Below are 19,844 nucleotides of genomic sequence, written 5' to 3'. Positions count from 1 at the left end.
CTAACAATGCATCAAAACCAATGTTGTTTCTAATCTTTGACATGTCCAAGACTGTGATAAAAGGTAAAAAAAAATCCAGTCCACAATCACATTTTATATTGAAAATAAGTAATTTTGTGTTTTTTCCCCTCCCAAATCAGTGACATAATTTATGAATTTGGCAATTAAAGAGTTAAAATCTTGATTTTTTTTAAAAACATTTAGTAGTTTTGAACAGGACTGATGTTGATTAATAGATTTATGCAAAAAAAATGGCAAAAAAATATTTATCTGATCAATTTTTACAGCAGTTTAAAGTAGTGGCTGTTTTCAGCCACGAACATAACGAAAGGATGGGAATTTGAACAATGCACAAGGGTTAAAGACGCATCCGTTTACTCCCTGTCCGCTATTGAAATGTTTATGCGCTGACTCGGTTCTTGTGATTGCAATCAATTTGTCCCTTGTTTTGTTGTGCTTTGTCTCTTTTACCTTCATTTGTTGAGTAGTTTTTATTTTCTTTCTTGTTGTTTCAGGTCCAAATGTTCCGTCATGCAAAGCGAAGTGTTGTGTTTCTACACTTCCAATGAGGAAATATATTCCCAAATTTAACTTTTCATCTAATAATTGACTTGGTAGGACTTTGTTGTAATTTCGACTTCATCCCATAATTGAAATTTTTTTCATAATAAAAATAAAACATTATGACTTTTTTTGTCATAATTGACAGTGTCGCAATTTCGTCTCATAAATATGAATCAGCAAGTCATAATTATGACTTAGTATGTCATAATTTCTACATTTTGTCATAAAAAAAAAAAAATGTAGGCCTACTTAATTTACCCATTCAAGAGAAGCCATGACTTCCTGTTTCACTGCGCGCTGGATATGCAGTGACACACAGGCCAGATTGGTGAAAATATACTTTTTAAATGTGTACATACAAGTGCACATTCAATACAACTGAGCACACTTCTGTTTCACAACCTTACTAAACACTGACGGCACTGCAGACAACAGGGACAAAACTATCCTTAAATACCAATAGTACACTGCAACTCACCCAATAATTCTGCATTCAGGATCAAATAAACAAATGCTTATCGACTTTCAAAATATTGTTTTGTTGACTATCAAGGCTGTGTGTCCAATCAAACTACAGCATTTTATTGTATTAATAACATATCAATGTTTGATTTTAGGGACACTGTTTATTTTAGTCCAATATTCAGTTATGTTGTTGGCTCACTGTTAATGTCCTGAAGCAAAACCTCTCGAGAACTGCTGGAAATAAAATGCCATGGCGTCCTCTAGTGGAGTGAATATAAACACCAGTCACTTCACATCTAATGACCTCATACAGTAGAGGAGAAAATTCATATCTGGCCTTGGGAAATCTTCACCTCTTATTTTAGCATTATTAAAAACGTGTTTTATAAGCATTGCATAGGTTGAGCTTGGAGTCCGTTGCTTTATTTGTGATAAAGCTATTTAATTCTGATGACATCATTTGTGGCCAGGCTGTCATACCAAGAAATTATGAACAAGTGCAAAATAAGAACCAACGAAATATTAATAACTGATTATGATGTGGTCAATATATGCTTCTTCCTGTGAGCTTTTTGTGTTTATATGCATTTTTTTTATTTATAGTAAAATAAAACTTGCAGCTGTAGCTGTGTGCAAAATAATTTTGTCAGATAAATACCTTATCCTGGTTTAGTGCTTTATAGTTCTTCCCTCATATTTAAAAAATATATACAATATTTTCCTCATATTTCAATGGTTTAATGGAAATTGTAGGGCCATTAAAACAAATAATTGGACAGATCTGGCAACAGCATATGTTTTCAGATGTATATTTATATTTTTACATGGTTTTAAATATTTAAAAAAATTCACTGTTGAATTTCCCTGCATACATATATCTTTTTTTCCCTCCATTACATTAAAAGGCATTCTTGACACATGGTGGTGGAGCAGGAGACGTCCTTATGAGGAAATCCAGTCCTGTCTCCAACCAGTTTTTCAATTATCCTGAATGATCCTTTTTTTCTCAATCTTCAGGTAATGCCCAAATTCTTCATCAAGTCTGATTCATAAGAATTCAGAGTTCAAATTCACACTCAAGAGATGATACTTCAGTCTAAACATGATGCTAAACACGATCATTCCCATTTCCATTATTATTTCCAATTGATTAGAACAATTTCATAGATCCAGGGTTGTTTTCGAGTCATTCTAGCATGTGAAATGTTCCTACGCAACACTAAATGAATCCTGGGAAGAGCGCCTGCAGGAGCAGAATGAGTCCGACCACCATCAGCCCACAGAAGACCAGCACCAGCCACAGCGGGAACGATCCTGGAAAACACAGCGGCGTTATTTACACATCAACACGCCATGATTTAACGGTCCACAAAAACAAGCAGTTCTTCTAACTTATGTTGATATGGAAAAAAGACTGATAAATGTCATACAAAATACCAATGGCTCGATTGACCAATTAAAATTGAGTATTGCTGAGAGCGGTGTAAAAATTATGAATGTAATGGTCAAGTCAAGTTGTATGTGTATTGTGTAAAGCACTATACAATCTATTCACTGGCCACTTTATTAGGTACAGCTTGCTCATACCGGGATGGACCCACTTTTGCCTTCAGAACTCCATTAAAGGTACAATACTGTATGTAATAATTTTGTAATAAAATATCCAAAAATGACTTGCACAGTGTGATATATTTCCTACAGTTGTGTACTTACAATATCCCAAAAGTTCCCAAAGATTTTTCATTTCAAAGAAATTCCTATTTTAAATAATGGCTTGTCGCCTGTCAATGAAGTAATATCCGCGTTATCCCTGGTTTCCGCTCGCAGTACTGCCATAGTAACCATGACAACAGTGCTACGTCTAGCGACACGCTCACGCTGTTCTTATTTCGTTCAAACATTATGGACCATGGCAAGCAGACTTTGGGACAAAAGGAGAAATAAAACGAGGATCAACGTCTGTGACAGACTTGGACTCGACAGAGACGCCGCTCTTGCACATACTTTATTAGACAGGTGAGCAAATGTTCATAAAACTAACCAACTGCGATGGGTGCATGCTTTGCCCCTAACTATGCTAACCTTTTTTTAGGTTTGTGGGAGAGGGATTTTGTCTATTTAAAGGCCATGTTGCAGGTTAACCACCACTGTCGATTAATGGGTACATAAATCACTCAAGATATGTATATCATTTTTAAAATGTCTCAAAAATGGTCTTAAATACCAGTTTTTTACGTTTTTGGTATTAACGTTTTTTTTCACGCAATTCGGTGATGACGTCACGTTGGGGAGAAGTGGAGGAAAGCTAGCCTGATGGCCGTCATAGCCGATGAAATGCATGGTCCGAGGAGAATGAGTGGAGAGTTGAAGTGTCCTGGTGAGTTGCTAGCATTTAGCAACGCAGCAATGAGATAACGACACTTTTTTTTTTACTGTCATTGAATAGCACCGAGTGAGAAATCAACGTTTTCTTTATACTGGCGGTGATCATGACGTTAGTTCAGATAAGTACCGGTAGCCTTTGTCATAGTACTGGTAAACTTTGTCTTTGTCATCTAGAAATATTAGGCATCGTGCTAGCTATATGGGCGTTTCTAAGCGTTTATCTCTTCCTCCGGTGAAAATGTTGTTGCAAACGTAGCCGCCGCGTGTCTGTCGCGTCTGAGCAGGTGCTCGCGCGGGCGGTGCCGTCCCGTGGAAACTGCGTTGGAAAGCTTGTGCTGTAGGGCAGTGAGTGCGTTCTGGTCGCTGGTTGAGGAGCTCACCCCGCGACATATGTGACTGAATGCTGAATGCATGCTGCCTGAACCCGTCTGTGCTGAAGTAGCATACACACATCGCAGGATCATGGTCCCCTTCAAGCCAGCACGCATGAGTAGCCTATGTTAATTGTTTGTTTACTTTTTTCACGAAGTCTTATGAACCAACTTAAACAGTTATAGGTGACTATAGATGTGTTGTATAGACAATGATCATGTTCTATAATCTGCGCTATCTGAATACTCTCGTCTACTACTCGTCTCTCTAGTCGCTCTCAACGCTCTCCAGGCGGGCTTTGGTAAACTCTCTCCCCAAGGTGACGTCATGGAATGCATTGTGGCGGAAAGGAGAATCGTTGGCGCTGTAAGATAGTACCTACTTTTTCGTATTATATTCCGTTTTGTGATACCCAACAACATAAAATACAACGGATAACATTTTAAATGTTCATTACCAACAAGCAAATTGCACAAATTCGTTGAAAAATGTAACCTGCAACACGGCCTTTAAACAGATACTGTGACAAGATCAAATGGTGGGGAGGTACATTGATGATATTGTTTTGATATGGGGTGGTTCTTATGATGAACTGTTACAATTTTATGATCACTTGAATAATAATAATAGGAATATAAAATTGTGCATGGAAGATTCCAAAACAGCTATTAACTTTTTAAATCTAACCATTTCTACTGGTAAAGATGGGAATCTCCATACTACTGTGTATCGTAAAACAACAGATAGGAAGGAAACGATGGTAAAAGCAGATAGCTTGCATCCAAATTGGCTAAAAAATAATACCTTTGGGCCAGTTCCAACTTCTTAGACGTATTTGTGATACCAATAATGAATATGAAGTGCAAGCTAAAGTCATGTCTAATCGATTTTTTAGAAAGGGGCCATCATACAGAAATTGTACATAATGCTTACAGGAAAGCCCAGTCTATTCCTAGATCAGAGCTACTCCAGAAGAAGAAGAAAACTATCCCGTTCACAAAATCAGGCTTATTTTGTGACAGAATATATATCTTTGGCCAATCCCGTAAAAAAGATCATACACTCAAATTGGAATCTTATCAAGAGTGATCCTGTTCTTAGAGAAGTGTTTTCTGCATCTCCAAAAATTTGTTTCAAGAAGTCTCCAACACTACGAGATAGGCTAGTACCTAGTCATCTTCCTGCCAAAAGACAGATTACTTGGCTTTACAGACAGTTAAAAGGTACTAACAAATATGGGTCTTGTAATCATTGTTCTAATATTAAAGAATTCTATAATTTCAAGACACATAAGATGTACAACATAAAAGCATTAATTAATTGCAATACTACTTTTGTGGTATACAGGTTAACATGCAAATGTGGATGCTTTTATGTAGGCCGGACCAAGAGACGTCTTAAAGACGCCATTAGAAAAGCTAATTTAGATTACCCTATGGCAAAACACTTCCAAAATGTGCACAATAGTAATCCAGAAAGCCTAATGGTTGAGGGTTTAGAATGATTAAAACGAGTATTCGGGCCGGGGGTGGTGAATATTCGGGGGTGGTGAATACTAAAAGTTAAAATTACTTTTACAGAGAGAAACATTCTATATATATGAGCTACAGGCCACAGTGTACCCTGGGTTTAATGAAGAAATAGACTTCAGTCCTTTTTTGTGATGTATGCTTTTTGTGTATAGCCTATTTTTGTCTTGCATCATCATTTTTTTGTCTTTAGATTCAATTTGCAATGTAGCCACCTAGTGGACTTTCTCTGTATGTGCATGTATTATGTCACTCAGGTGTTTCTTATTAGCACACAGAAAAGAGGAAATTGTTTGGTTGGAAAGCACACCCTGAAGAAGGCTGATTGTGCCGCTACGCGTGGGTTGCTTTTTTTCCCTTTTGTCTTTTAATTTTTCCACCATGATATAGCCAGTTAAATAAAGGCTTTTTAAATCATTTTGAAGAAGAGTGCCTTAGATCTTCTCTTTCCTACATTTATTTGAATTCCCGACCCCAAAGAGCACCTTCAAGCACTTTTTATTGAACTCCCTGGACATTTTTTTGTCTTTACAACTATTTGAAAATCTGGAATCTGAGGGTTCAAAAAAAAAAAAAAAATCAAAACATTGAGAAAATCTCCTTCAAAGTTGTCCATTTATGTTCACGATTGTGCTGCATTCACTCACAAAAATATTTTTTAAATATATTTACGGTAGGAAATGTACTAAATATCTTCATGGAACATGATCTTTACTTAATATCCTAATGATATTTGGTATAAAAGAAAAATGGATAATTTTGACCCACACAATGTATTGTTGGCTATTGCCACAGATATACCCGTGCGACTCGTGACTGGTTTTGTGATACAGGGTCACATATAGTATATATATATCACCTTACATGAGTATACTGTATTAATGCATATAAAGCTAGCCATCCTTATATAAGCAACTTTATCTAACGAGCTGGTTGATAATAGCAAGGTCTCTTGGACCACGTTGCTGAATTACCGTGTGATTCGTGCAGTGCTTTTGTGCAAAGTTAAGTTCAATCGTGCCATACTTACTTCGGTTGGACAGCGCATGTATCTGACAGCGGCTGTCGACAGCTACGCTCAACATGACCACTTCATTATCACCCTTTACGGCTTTGCTTTTAGGAGCGTCAGGTAGGAACGTCAGGTCTGTGACAACGATGCCATGAGATTCCTGGATGAAGTACAATTTCTGGAGGGTGAATCAGAAGAGAAGGTCAGTACTCGTATACTGGCTCCGGATCAAGAGCGGCCTTGTTGTCTACTGTGTAAATAGGCAGCGAACTACTAAATGAGTATCCTAACAGAGTAATCTCATATGAGCTGAAATTATTGAAATAGGCAACAGCTTTGTGTCATACTAAAAGTGCTAAGATACTCAGGTTAAAATTACACACAAATATTGAGTAAAACAGTCCATTTATGAGTTCAGTAAGATTTTTTTTTTTAAAGAAATATAACACTTTTATACAGCAAGGACACATTAAATTGACCAAAAATGACTTTTATAATGTTGTTAAATATTTTCTATTTCAAAATAATCTTTTGAATTTCTATTCATCAAAGAATCCTGATCGGTTATTTTAGTATCATTCAGATACTATTATATTTTTTATTAATATTTTGACCTAAAAAAAAAGTTTTTATTTTTATATTTTCATTTTAGTTCGTTTAAGTCATTTTTGTGTTTTTTTTTGTTAAATATGTCTGTCTAGTTTTTATTACTTTTATTTTCAGCTTTAGTTTTGGTTATATTAATACATCAAGTTAAACTAAATAAAAATGTGAAATGTTGCCTTGGCAACTTTTATAAAGCAACAAAAATGTTAAATGTTTTAGTTTTAGTTTCAGATAACTACAATAATCCTGATCCTGATAAATATGCATCACAGTTTACACAAATATATGAAGCAGCACAACTGTTTTCAACATTAATAATAATCAGAAATATTTCTTGAGCAGCAAATCATCATATTATACTGATTTCTGAAGGATCATGTGACACTGAAGACTGGAGTAATGATGCTGACAATACAGCTTTGATTACATTTACAGTCATCAAGTTTTAATAATACTCAAGAATATTATAGGTTTTACTGTACTTAAAGTCGGCATAATTTTTCACCTATTTAGTCTTAAAACGCTGCGAATGAAAGCAGCTCAACAGGTTTGGGAACACAGGGACTGTATATGTCAGTGATTGGTGCAACGCCACATGATTCTGCGGTTTGTACCTGCAGGGAAAACGCTATATAGATGCCCACAGAACCCGTCACAGTTCCAAGACCAAGAAATGTTCCCGAGTCACTGAGGAGGAATAACACACAACCATGAAATACATGACAATTCACCATAACACTGATTACTGCATAAGAGACAGAGATGATCCCTCTACCTCACTGCAAGACAAGATATAACTTCGTTTCCACAAGGCTTCGTGAGCAGCGGCAGGAAAGCGCGACCGTCCCATTTGGTGATGTAGCATTGTGGGGGTTTGCGCTCCCGTTTGTGAGGGATTTGGATCGTATAGAGTCTTAAAGCATCTTTCTGGTCCTCTACTTTTGCAAACCTGTTTTTAAGCAAGTGAGCAAAAACACAATGACAAAACATCAGTTATTCTGACAGCTTCTTGTTTGTTACTAGCCGGACCTTTCCACGAATAGGGGACACTTTGGCATCACATTACTTTTTTCTACAGCACTGGTTACTTGTGATGTCCAGTTTGCAAACAAATCGTTCTTTTAAACCGTTTCTTTTTACTAGTGAACTGGATGATCCAGTCGAGTAATTAATGATTATTTTGACGATTAATCCGATTTTTTGGGGGGGATGGGGTAATGAAAATAGACCTAAGCCTTTAAAATGACTTAAAATACATATATAATAACAATGAGGCGATATTATTTTATTCAAATAAAGTATCAAAAGCAAGTAATAATATGGTTTTATAGATCAACACTGTTAAAATTCATACATTATGTATTATAATAATTGCCTGCAGAGGGCACAACGGCTGGTGATTGTTGTTGTTACACATACAAGATCAAATCCTTGTTTAATATTGGCAAGATGACATTTAATTCAAATGTTTAATATTTGGCCACTTCTTTGCAATAGAAATGCTCCAGCCACTGTAATGTTTTGAACAGGAATATGTGGGCATGCAAACTCACAGTGAGGGTTTAAACTTTTATTCTGAAATGGCGATGAACGATAGTTTGAATGTTTCTAAACACATTGGCGTATGTGAAATGGTACACACTGCGTTCCCAGATGAACGCTATAAGCACCCAAACTCAGCGCACATGCAGAGAGGGAGTTTGAGACGATCTCCACGCTTGTAAATGATAAGTTCATTACTGGGAACGGAGCCGCTCTGAAACGCACGTAACCTACACGCATGTAAATAACTAAAGCGCATATATATATATACAGTCATGGCCAAAATTGTTGGCACCCCTGGTAAATATGATCAAAACTGGCTGTAAAAAATAAATCTGCATTGTTTATCCTTTTGATCTTTCATTCAAAAAATTGCCAAAATTCTAACCTTTCATTGAAGCAAGCGAATTGAAAGTGGGGCTAAATCACATTATGAAATAAATGTTTTTCTCCAAAACACGTTGGCCACAATTATTGGCACCCTTTTATTAAATACTTTTTGCAACCTCCTTTTGCCAAGATAACAGCTCTGAGTTTTCTCCTATAATGCCGGATGAGTTTGGAGAACACCTGACAAGAGATCAGAGACCATTCCTCCATACAGAATCTCTCCAGATCCTGCAGATTCCCAGATCCATGTTGGCGCTTCTTCTCTTCAGTTCAGCCCACTCATCTTCTATAGGGTTCAGGCCAGGGACTGGGATGGCCATTGCAGATCTTGGTTTTGTGCTCAGTGACCCATTTTTGTTTTGATTTTGATATTTGTTTTTGGATCACAGTCCTGTTGGAAGATCCAAACATGGCCTGTTATAAGATTTCTAGCCCCGGCTGTTAGGTTTCGATTTTTTATCTGTTGGTATTTGATCCAATCCATGATGCCATGTATCTGAACAAGATGTTCAGGACTTCTGCTGTATATTTAATGCTGTGGGCCTACTTTTCTGCCAGAGTATTTCATTTTACACATGGGGTACTTTTTTATCCCTGTGTGCACCAAACCCATCTTAAAGGTGGGGTATGTGATTTGCAAAACGGCCGGTAGATTTTGAAAATACACAACTCAAATGGTCCTACCTTCTTTCCTTTGACTCCACCCATTCAAAGAACATGGACCAATCAATGGTACGACCGATTGACACTTACTGTCCAATGATTCTAGGTGGTCTTGGAAATGATTGGCTGGTGTTTTTTGAGTCCTGCCTGCTCCACAGATGATTAAATTGCTTAATTTTTATTTCAGTGCTTCTAACTCAGTGGCTGTAAGTGGGTTAGGAATAGGATTTTAAGTGATTTTGAAAAAATGGCCAAAAAAGAGAATTACATACCCCACCTTTAAGTGTTTGCTGCCAAAAAAGCTATTTTTTTGGTTCCTCTGTCCATAGAACGTTTGAAAAGTACCTGACACGACTGGCACTTCAAACGGGACGGGTTCTATGGTCAGATGAAACAAAAAAATAGCTTTTTTGGCAGCAAACACTTAAGATGGGTTTGGTGCACACAGGGATAAAAAAGTACCCCATGTGTAAAATGAAATACTCTGCTGTATCTTTACTGCTGTGGGCCTAATTTTCTGCCAGAGGTCCTGGACATCTTGTTCAGATACATGGCATCATGGATTGGATCAAATACCAACAGATAAAAAATCGAAACCTAACAGCCGGGGATAGAAATCTTATAACGGGCCATGTTTGGATCTTCCAACAGGACTGTGATCCAAAAACAAATATCAAAATCAAAACAAAAATGGGTCACTGAGCACAAAACCAAGATCTGCAATGGCCATCCCAGTCCCTGGCCTGAACCCTATAGAAGATGAGTGGGCTGAACTGAAGAGAAGAAGCGCCAACATGGATCTGGGAATCTGCAGGATCTGGAGAGATTCTGTGTGGAGGAATGGTCTCTGATCTCTTGTCAGGTGTTCTCCAAACTCATCCGGCATTATAGGAGAAAACTCAGAGCTGTTATCTTGGCAAAAGGAGGTTGCAAAAAGTATTTAATAAAAGGGTGCCAATAATTGTGGCCAACGTGTTTTGGAGAAAAACATTTATTTCATAATGTGATTTAGCCCCACTTTCAATTCTCTTGCTTCAATGAAAGGTTAGAATTTTGGCAATTTTTTGAATGAAAGATCAAAAGGATAAACAATGCAGATTTATTTTTTACAGCCAGTTTTGATCATATTTACCAGGGGTGCCAACAATTTTGGCCATGACTGTATATATATATTAAATTGTCTGAATTATTCATAGCTCTATGCTATAGTATGGATTTTAAATTGTTTTAGTATGTCGTGCATGCTTATAAAAAGGTCTAATAATGCGGCTGATGGATTCCTGTACGTGGAATGCTCCACTTCTGGTATTTTTCCAGTTACTCGACACGGTGAAATTGCAATCAAGGATTATTTTTTTAAAATAGAGTATTCGAATTGAATCGAGGAATCGTGACAGCCCTAGATGTTATGATGCCGGTTTTTGCCAAGTCATTCAGCAGTTATTCCAAAATGACTCGAGCCCTATTTATTATCCTATTCGTGTAAAGTGGCATCTGTCAGGAAGTGTGCACAACTCGCCTGCATGCCTTGTAGCGGTACATCTTCTCTGTGATCTGAGGCATGCTTTCATGCCAACACAAACCCACGGCCAGCTGATCGCCGCTCCACACGCTGCACGCGAAATCACGGCCAACCGTTACAATGTGCTGCATTAGGAAAGAGAACATAATAATTGGACAAACCACGTTTTGAAGACATCGTAAAACATCAGCACAATAGAGAAGCAGTTAATTGCTTTAATAAAAATCTTAACAAGCTACCTTTTTATCATGACTGATGTCTATATCCTCCAGTTCATCGTTGTGAGCTTTGAAGTTAAACTTCTCTTTCAACGAGGGGAACTGCAAAGAGAGGAACCGTGTTGAGGCAAGGACAGTGCTTGGGGAAGAAAGTGCACAGACTGACGGGAGAGCTCACCTCCCACACCCTGACGTAGCCGTCGGCCCCTCCGCTCAGCAGGAGCGTGAGGTCAGCACTGAAGCGCACACACTTCACGCAGGGGTCCTGTGGGCTGAGGTCTCCCTGAACCTCACCAACATCCTCCACCGAGAGCTGAGGAGAGTCCTGCTTCATCTGGGGTACGTCTCCTCCTCCGTCTGCGCTCGGGCCTTTCCCGCCTCTCTTCCTCGCTGCACCTTTATCTCCTGACCCTGTTAACAAGTGCAATGGTAAAAGGTAAAAATTTGTATATTAGATATATGAAAACGGGTATACATGACTATGAACCATTTTCACAGACTGTGATGGGAGTGTTTCCAATGTTATTAACATTGTAAAGTTTTTTACAGTAATTATGTAGCCTGGGAAAACCCAGACCACTTCCGGCAAATTTAGATTTGCTCTGCAAGTGGGTCTGGCAAAGAGCCCATTGAAACCCATTTCCAATCCGCCGAAATCGCGGCACCAATCAGAAACGTTTTACACGATGACGACAGAGCAGAGACGGTGACGCAGATTTTGTACATTACAGACATGGATGCCGCCGTGGAACATCACAACATCACTCGTTCGAATCAGCTATCGCGTCTGTTTCAAGCGATTTAAAATGGTCATTTTCGTTAACACAAACAGAGAATTGCTGAGAGTCTCGAGATGTTTCTCCGTCGCTCTGCATACGTCATGTCATTCATCGCTCTGATTGGTTTTAGATCTTTCCGACGTCCGTTGGTGACGCCCCTGTGGAAATGAATTGTCTATGGAGCTTTGCCAGACCCTTACTCAGTTACAACTGAGAGGGTCTGGGTTTTCCCAGGCTAGTAATTATGCATAATTACAGGCAACTAACCCTTAACCAAATCCTCATCCTACCCTAACTCTATAGTAAGAGCATGTAGTTGCTTAATATTACTAAATATAAGGACTAATAAATTATAAAAAAAATAATAAATACTAAATATATAATTAGACTGTAACAATGACACTTTACAATAAAGTGTAACTTAATTTTTTATGTTTTTTTAAAGTGGTCTCTTCTGCTCACCAAGGCTGCATTTATTTAATCAAAATACTGTAAAAACTGTATTATTGTGAAATATTATTACAATTTTAAATAACTGTTTTCTGTGTGAATATATTGTAAACTGTAATTAGTTCCTGTGATCAAAGCTGAATTTTCAGTATCATTACTCCAGTCTACAGTGTCATGATCCTTCAGAAATCAGAATAATATGATGATTCGCTGCTCAAGAAACATTTCTGATTATTATTATTAATGTTGGAAACAATTGTGCTGCTCCATATTTTTTGTGGAAACAATGATACTATTCAAACATTTGTGGTAAGATTTTAAAAGAAAAAAATTACTACTTTTATTCATCAAGTATGCAATAAATAGGTAAAAAGTGACAGAGAAGACATTTATAATATTACAAAAGATTTATATTTAATAAATACTTTAATACATTTAATAAATAAATGTAATAAATGCTGTCCATTGAACTTTCTATTCATCAAAAAATCCAGATTTTTTGTTTTATGTTAACTGTTTTCAACATTGATAATAATAATGATGTTTGTTGAGCAGCAAATCTTCATATTAGAATGATTTCTGAAGGATCATGTGACACTGAAGACTGGATTACTGGAATAACTTACATTTTTGAATGTATTAGATTAGAAAACAGTTATTTTAAATTGTAATAATATTTCACAATATTATGGTTTCCTGTTTTAATTAAATTAATCGCATCCTTGGTGAACAGAAGAGACTTTTAAAAACGTAAAAAAAACTAATGTTTCCAAACTTTTGACAGGTACTGTATATGTCCATTAAAAAAAATGTAAATTTTTAACAATATACTTTGTGTTTTATTGGCTTGACATTAAACTACGGAAACGGTTTCACTCGGATACACGCCACAATAGGGAAGAAAAGTCGATCACAATCGTTTTGTGCTGATCTTATCACTGCTGTGTGTGTGTTTGATGGAGTGACGGCATATTTCTCTCTTCTGACTACCGTAATCAAGCTCTACATCATTTTTTTCCTCATTTAGAAAGTCATAGAAATGCTACTGTGGATTTCTTGCTATATTGGGCCAAATGGGAACGAAACAATTATATTTGTTGTAGTTTTTGGACTGTGACGACTGAATCCCTGAATGTGAAAAGGGTCCATTAACTCCTCAGTGTTTTGATCTGGCCTGTACTGACCATCTTTAGCTGACGGTTTCTCGTCCTGTCTGGCCAGATGATGACTGAACTTCATCAGGCTACAGCTGCCATCCTGTCCCGCCGCGATCACATCTCCACCCAGACACATGTTCATGGTGGCTCGCGTGTCTGTTTCGTGAGTGTGCAGCAAGGTGGCGCTGTGCACACCACCGACCAGATCCAGACTCAGGAAGTGCTGCAATGAAATGGCAACATTAAACACCAACAATCCAAACAGTGGAGCTTCTTAATGAAGAAGCATTATGAATATTTGAAGCCAAACAAGACCATTTTTCCCCTAAAAAGAAATCAATAAAACAACGTAAATGTAAAGCACCGAATTCTACTCTGTACCCTTATAATAATATATTGTACAGGTGAAACTCGAGAAATTAGAATATTGTGCAAAAGTTTATATATTTCAGTAATTCAACTTAAAAGGTGAAACTAATATATTATATAGACTCATTACATGCAAAGTGAGATATTTCAAGCCTTTATTTGTTATAATTTTGAGGATTATGCCTTTCAGCTTATGAAAACCTTTTCACAATATTATAATTTTGAATTTGGGGTTTTCATAAGCTGTAAGCCATAATCATCAAAATTATAACAAATAAAGGCTTGAAATATCCCATTTTGCAATGAGTCTATATAATATATTAGTTTCACCTTTTAAGTTGAATTACTGAAATATATAAACTTTTGCACCATATTAACATTTTTCGAGTTTCACCTGTATTAGTGGAAATGAATATTCAAACAATTAAACTATTATCTTAACTTTATTTCTATGAAATAGCTATTTCATGTGTTTTGTTGAGTATCATATTTGATATTATACCTGGCTTTTATGGCTTTAATATAAAAGAATAAGAAAAACACATCTCAAACTATATGTAAAAAAATATGTAATTTGGTTCAGATGCTGATATTTATATGACCAAAAAGTAAGATGAAATTCTGATGCTTGTAATGTAAATCAATGAGATTTTCATAACAGTCTACAGCGAATACTTGCGTAAAATGCACATAAATATCAGTTGTCACTCTATCAATAATATGTCTTAGTAAGATGATGATATTTAAACGCTTTACGATCAAAGCTCTGTAGTTTCAAACATATAATGCAATGCAACTCAATACAGTGATGATTGAGAAATGAACAAATAAACCTTCCTCAAAGTCCTGATGGATCATATTTGATACTCACATTTGAACATGATTTTTATTTATTTTTAAAGAAAAGAAAAAGATGTAAGGATAATCAAGTAAACCTAAGTTGCTTTAGTCCATGACCACAAGCAGAAGGGGGATTATAGGGATTTATAATTATAGAATTACATAATTATAATTAGCCTTGTACTTGTTTAAAAAAGTATAAACTATCAATCAGACGATTGCATGCTGTAGATTGTGTGCAACAGGTTTTTTTAGATTCCGATTGTTTTATTTAGTGCCATGTCAGCATTCAAAGCTATTTTCATGGCAAAAATTCAATTACAAACATACAAATATCATATAAATACAATAAAAACCAAACAAACAAAAACAGAAAGTCATATTATACAAGATTTTTTAAATTAACAAATCAGGGATAATCTTACTATACAAGTCCTTAAGTGAGGTAACTTCATAAAAGAGCATTCTGCTTGTATTAAGTCCAGGACAATCTAATAAAATATGTTTATCAGATAAGGGAATCTTACAAGACATGCATAAAGTTGGGTCTTCACCTTTAAACAAAAAAGCATGGGTCAAACTCGTGTGACCCAAACACCATCTGGTGTAGACCACCTGATCAAGTATAGCTTTAAGAGTGATAAAGTCTGTTTGATATTGCTTATTATTCTTGCACATATTCCACTCTTCTTGCCACTTATTTAATATGTATCGATTAAAGGTACAATATGTAAGAATTTTGTAATCAAATATCCAAAAATCACTTGTACACTGTGATATATTTCCTGCAGTTGTGTACTTACAATATCCCAAAAGTCTCCAAAGATTTTTTATTTCAGAGAAATTTCAATTTTAAATAATGGTCCGTCCCAGAAAAAAATGTTGCCTGTCAATGACGCAATATCCGCGCTATCCTCGGTTTCCGCTCGTACTGCCATGACGTAACCATGGCGACAGACGTGGACAACTGCATAATACGTAACGTTTAGCGGCACGCTGTTCTTATTTCGTTCAAACATTATGGACCATGGCAAGCAGACTTTGGGACCAAAAAGGAAAACTAAAATGAGGCTCAATATCGAGATACCGAGAGCTCCACGTCCGTGACAGACTTGGACTCGACAGAGCTTCACGAGTCACGACTTGACGGAGACGCCGCTCTTGCACATACTTTATTAGACAGGTGAGCGAATGTACATAAAACAAATCAATGTTATATAGCTCAACATGATGAAATGTTAGAATATGATCTGTATGTTATTCTAATGTTGATCTAGCTTACTAATAAGCTGCGAGCTTCATATAGCAGACAAACTAACACATAGAATAACATTATAACTTTCAATACACTCAAATGCAGTTTAGTGTGATAGTGTAGAGCGAGTGAAGCAGCGCTGCGTTACCTCACACGTTTATTCTGTCAAATAAACTGACCTGTGTGAGTAGTAATTCAGCAGTTGCGGGTAGTTCGGTTGAATTAATCCTTTTTCCTTTATATCCGCGGGACTTGCGTGTGATATCTGTCTATTATTAGCAATCGCGCCCTGCTTCATAACACAGTAATGCTAAAAACATGAATGTTTCACTCATCCATAAACATTATTAGATCCATCAGCTTGACAGCAAGTCCCATCATTCAGCTCGTCACTACGTCATAAACCTACGCCTTTGTTATTGTGAGAGGTTAGCGACCCCTAGTGGCGAAAAAAGATTACATAGTAGCTTTAATAATCGGTCTGATATCCTGAGGGAGGAATTTTAAGTTTTTTTTAGAAACGTTTTGATCATGTTTATGATTACTGATAAAGACAGTACCACTCCATTCTTGATCCCGGTCTTGGACGCGCCTCCTCCTCCGGCTGTGATGATCAGTCCCGTCTTCGGGTCGATGTTAACAGTATAGAGAGGGAAGGGGGCTCTGTACAGCTCAGGAGCTCTGCGTTTACCCATGATGCTCTGTGATCTCTGGACTCTCGTCTGAAAGCAAATGACTGATCGTTACATACAGTTCCACAAAACCAATTCACAAGCAAATCAAGAAGCTGTAGTGATCGAGTTCTGGATGATTGATGATTCTTCATTCCTACATCGCACTGTCAAGTCCTCTTCAGTTCATACATCTCGATATACTGGATAAACTATTAAACACATTTACAACAGATGATATCATATTAGTAAGGTTTAGTAATCACACAGACAAAATTAAGTGAACATAAGTGTGGTTTGAGTTCATGCTGACCTTTTTGCTATTGACATTTTAACAGGAAATATTCCATGTGTTTCCACCTCTTCTTCTTCTTTCTCTAATCAAAATGTTTCAAACTAAACATTTTGATGGTATTGTTTTAATTAGACGCACAGATACTAAATATCTCCGCCACTATTCAGATATACGCTGATACAGATTTGTTTGATTTTCTTTTAAAAAAAACAATCCTTCCCAAATAATGTTGCAAACGATACAGGAACCCTCTCATATTACTATAATATTAGAAGATACAATTAACAACAGAGCTCAAACTATTATATTCAACTGCTATTTACATGTAATATTTAGGGGTGTAACAATACCCTCATGTCACAGTTCGACACATATCACTGAACTCACAATATTATTGCGATTCTCCAAGACATATGATAAAAGTTTAACAAAAAATTTACTGTTGATTAAAATGATACATTTGACATTACATTGTGTGTGTAAATGAATAGACTTGGAGCTGGAAACCCAAAGCGCAGGACAATAGAGACACCAGACTAACAATATTCATGATTCTGAAGCTGAAAATACAGAATTATTTTAGACGAATGTGCTAGATATATTTTAAATAATGAAGGCCACTTTTTACCGGCAACATAAAACATTTGGTATTATCAGGACCCACAAATATTCCTCCATTGCATTATTATACATTATATTCAATGTTATATATAATAGTTTATTCTAGTACTGACACTAAAACTCTGAAAACTTGAATTTTTTCTCACACAGTAATTTTTGTTTTGGGTGAATTATACTCATATAATTCAATATATATATATATATATATATATATATATATATATATATATATATCAATATCCACGATACATAGGCTATTGTTGCATTTTTGTATTGCAATATATTCTAACACAATATATTGTTACACCCCTAGTAATAATCATACTTAAATAAAAACTGAAATGTTTGCATGCATCACAAACACCTGTCTTCATGGCAAATTTATTCTAACATGCATATATAATTAACAGTAAACATTAACGTCTTTCCGCGGTTACAACACTGATTGAGCGACTACGAGACATGATACATTTCGATAAGTTGTACTGTATTTTTCCACATGTTGATGTTCATGCATGTTTTTTCATGCTATAACTTAGTAAAGTAGAAGAAAAGACTCAGCGCTACAGTGATCGGTCACGTCACATTTATGTAAGCGCATCAAAATGCCATTGTATTTGTATTTATTTCTTGATAAAATGGACAGAATTTGAAAGCTGAGACTTGTTTCTTATCAGAGGAGAGCACAAAGCTCTTTGCGATTACTATGGGAGGTGCTATAAATAATGTTTGGTGTCGGGAAACACTCTTTTATGGCTATTTTTAACTGTTAATGTGTTATTGTCACGTAAAATTCAACACGAGAAAGATTTGCTTCACTTTTTCCACTCCCTTTTGATTGACCGGATATAATCGGCCCGATCATCGGCTATTTATAAAAAAAAATATTGCTTTTATCGGCCAATACCGATTATTGGTCGATACATCGGTGCATCTCCAGTTTTAATTGGTATCAGTATTCATCAATATCCCTGTCCGTACTCTTTCTGAAAGGAGTATGTATGTATACTGTGCAAAATTACTGTATGCATCTATTCCATCAAAAGTATTCTATTATGTTTGATAAAAGTTCAGAAATTAGTCTCAAATTTCAAAAAAACTTTAAAAACATTAATATTAATGAGCTAAGATGATTGGTCTTGGCCTACTTCAGCTCTGTCCATCCTGCTAGGAATCCAGTTATTGTTTCTGCTCATGTATAAATAATAATAAAGAAATTAATACAATTTTGTTTCTAAACTTGATCAGAGCTTTTTCTGAATGGATAGTATATCCTTTTACAGAAACATTTCCTTCCATTACAACAAATATTTGATAGCCTATATTAGTTTACAGAGTTAAAGGAACTCCACAACAGTAATGAACCAGACCACAGAGGCTTATGAACATATATTACAGTTTATACACCACTGTATATTGTTTTTTAACAATATAAACACTGAATCTCCGGGTTTTATTCACTGCAGCACCTTTATCTGCTCCCTAATCTCTTTAGCTCAATTTACCAGTCGCATTTCCTATCAACAAGACACGTTAAATCCTACACGTCTGAACACTAGAGAGACAGTTTCAGGTTTTAAACTCTTCCTCTCTGTTTTATGTCTGCCTGTATGTTTGTTCGCTATCTCTCTAACGTTATCTCTCTCTCTCTCGGCTCGAGGCGCTTCGCAGATGTCAGTTAAAGCTGTCAGTGTTGGTGTAAGTCACGGCACCTGAGTCTGCCAACGCACTCCAGTCTCTTACTCCAGTCACTCCCGTGTTTAGTGGACATGCCACTGTCTTTTCCCACTGGATCTCTCACAACATTTGTCAAAGAACCACCATTTACTTCCGTGGTTTCCTTAGATACACGTCAGCATAGCGTCACATCCTGCGCGCGGTGTCACACGCGCGACCGTAATACATGTAGTAGTGACGCACCAGGAAGTCCGAGTGGAGGATCCTCGTTTGAAATGCTTTTGTAAGCTAAACAGGCCTGCACAGATTACAGAAGTTGAGTGTTATAACAACAATTACACACATTTTAATTAATTCATTGTTTTAATTCAATTACATAGCTACTTAAGTAAACATTGAATATAACGTAGTCATATATTATATAGCCTAATAATATAAAACGACCGTGAATAAAAAAAACAA

General features: G+C 36.4%; 1 protein-coding gene across 1 annotated transcript; it reads right to left on the bottom strand.

The window, feature by feature from the left end:
* Positions 1 to 1,824: 1,824 nt before the first annotated feature.
* On the bottom strand, positions 1,825 to 19,637 carry preb (prolactin regulatory element binding). The gene is made up of 10 exons (XM_079625810.1): positions 19,418 to 19,637; positions 16,679 to 16,840; positions 13,682 to 13,877; positions 11,447 to 11,679; positions 11,290 to 11,370; positions 11,048 to 11,175; positions 7,709 to 7,882; positions 7,548 to 7,620; positions 6,346 to 6,505; positions 1,825 to 2,343 (listed from the first exon to the last, which is right to left on the bottom strand). Exons 2-10 carry the CDS (start codon positions 16,811 to 16,813, stop codon positions 2,249 to 2,251), a joined length of 1,275 nt encoding a protein of 424 aa, XP_079481936.1. The 5' UTR covers positions 16,814 to 16,840; positions 19,418 to 19,637; the 3' UTR covers positions 1,825 to 2,248.
* Positions 19,638 to 19,844: the final 207 nt, after the last annotated feature.

This window comes from Phoxinus phoxinus (genome assembly GCF_949152265.1).
Source record: "Phoxinus phoxinus genome assembly, chromosome: 10".
In the NCBI taxonomy this organism is placed as follows: Eukaryota; Metazoa; Chordata; class Actinopteri; order Cypriniformes; family Leuciscidae; genus Phoxinus; species Phoxinus phoxinus.
This window is presented reverse-complemented; position numbering and strand designations above follow the sequence as displayed.